Genomic DNA, 1824 nt, shown 5'->3' with positions numbered 1-1824 from the left:
CTGGAAAACAATGGAATAAACAGTTAAAACGTAGCAACCACAACTTGTTAAATTTAAGTCTCACTTAATATGTTAATAAACAGCAATGAAAGTTAAAATTAATTTGTACAGAACATTACAAAAAATATAAATGACTGATCTAGCATCATGGAGATTTACACAATCTTCATCCAAGTCAGTAGTATTTAAAAGTTACAATTGAAGCTTCTGTCGGTAACATACATTTGTGATTATGGAACTCAAATAAATTCGATGCAGTCACATAGTTACTTCAAATTCCTGGAGCAATGATCCACTGGAATTAGTCTGGCTGACCTCTGGTGACCTCTGTTTTGAAAGTTCAGAACCACAAAAATCGAATATCCCTTTTCTATCTACTGATGGCAGTTTTACTCAGACATTAACTCGGAATAGAGATGAGTTGTTTTGATTTAAGAATAAATTTAAGTCAGACCCCCACAACTGGGTTATGTAATGAAATTTAATAAATATCTGCTCACAATGCAAGTAAATATCTTACGTACTCATGTTGGATGTTTTATTGACAACAGGTTTTATATGTAATTATGCAAATTTTTGTATTTCCTACATGAAGTTCTTGACCTCCTGTTTAAATGACACACATATTCTGCTAACTCATAAAGAGCTTCACAAGCTTTCATTGTGGGTAGTGCTGTCAACTCTGAGTGTCCTTAATAAACGAAGCATTTCTGGCTAAACTTAGCACCTCTTAAAAACTAATTTCACACCCTTCACTCCATTCCACTAATAGGTTTCACTACATTTCAGTCTTTAATTACAACCAGATTAACAAAAACAAAATGGACTCGAATGTAAACACTGGCAAGAACCTAAAAACAAAAATACGTCAACAGCTTGACAAAAGTGACAAATATCTGGAGATGATTTCTGTTGATAATTAACATAGGATTTTAGTTGATATATAATTAAAGTATTTTTACCGCATCTCCTAAATAGAGATATAATTCCCAAAATCTTCATGCACAGTCTAGGATCAATATACATTTCTTGGAAATATTTATGTTCTTGTGGTGCTATAAGTGATCATATCCTGTTTTGAAGGAGCTTATCTAAAGGGGATGACAAGCCTAGGTTAAGCTTCCTTCAATCCTTGACCCTCCCCATTTTGTTTTCTTTTTCAAATCTGCCTTAATCTCAGGAATGCATGCATATCCTTGGAAAAAGCCGTATACCAGAAAAAAAAAAGAAGAATAAAACCAATATTCTTTACCGAATGCAGAGGAGCCAAAAACTAACTATTCTTCATTACTTCATGAGGTGACCATTTTGGAGTGCTTGACATCAGATTCAAAATGTTTTATTTTAATTTAAATTTTTGCCATTACATATGACCAGTTCAGTGAAGTAACTCAAGCTTCAATGATACTGTCTGTACAGACAGACTATCTAACAGTGATCAACTGAACTCTGGAAGATTCTTTCTCACCTACAACAATGGTCATCAATCTAATTTTTTGTACCTGTTTTGCCCTGTCTATGTTATCCCTGAAGGGAAAGAATGCATCTGATGACAGTGCCACCCATTTCAAATTCTGTATCCAAGATTCTTTTTCTTCATGCGTTAAAGGAATTGGAACTTCATTGAAAACAGCAGCAAAGTCCGATGCTGGCATGTCCTTTCCTGAAAATATTCATATCAAAAGTAATTATTCACTTACTGGCAAAAATTCATACTTGTGCAGTAAAAGATAAACATGAGTGCCTCCTCTGATTTAACCAATTCTTTCTATTTCAAAAAAGTAATCCATGATATGCTTCTCCTTATAGGTTTCCACACTTCCA

The 1824-nt window shown here is 33.8% G+C and overlaps 1 protein-coding gene across 2 annotated transcripts in view; it reads right to left on the bottom strand.

Annotated features, from left to right (window-relative positions):
- LOC139754516 (bifunctional purine biosynthesis protein ATIC) overlaps nt 1–1824 on the bottom strand; it is a 36158-nt gene that overhangs the window by 5298 nt on the left and 29036 nt on the right. For both annotated transcript variants that reach the window (XM_071671806.1, XM_071671808.1), the window contains exon 12: nt 1503–1663. In XM_071671806.1, the coding sequence (XP_071527907.1) occupies nt 1503–1663 (161 nt within the window). The remainder of the gene's footprint in view (nt 1–1502; nt 1664–1824) is intronic.

This window comes from Panulirus ornatus, chromosome 17 (assembly GCF_036320965.1).
Source record: "Panulirus ornatus isolate Po-2019 chromosome 17, ASM3632096v1, whole genome shotgun sequence".
NCBI classification, from domain to species: Eukaryota; Metazoa; Arthropoda; class Malacostraca; order Decapoda; family Palinuridae; genus Panulirus; species Panulirus ornatus.
This window is presented reverse-complemented; position numbering and strand designations above follow the sequence as displayed.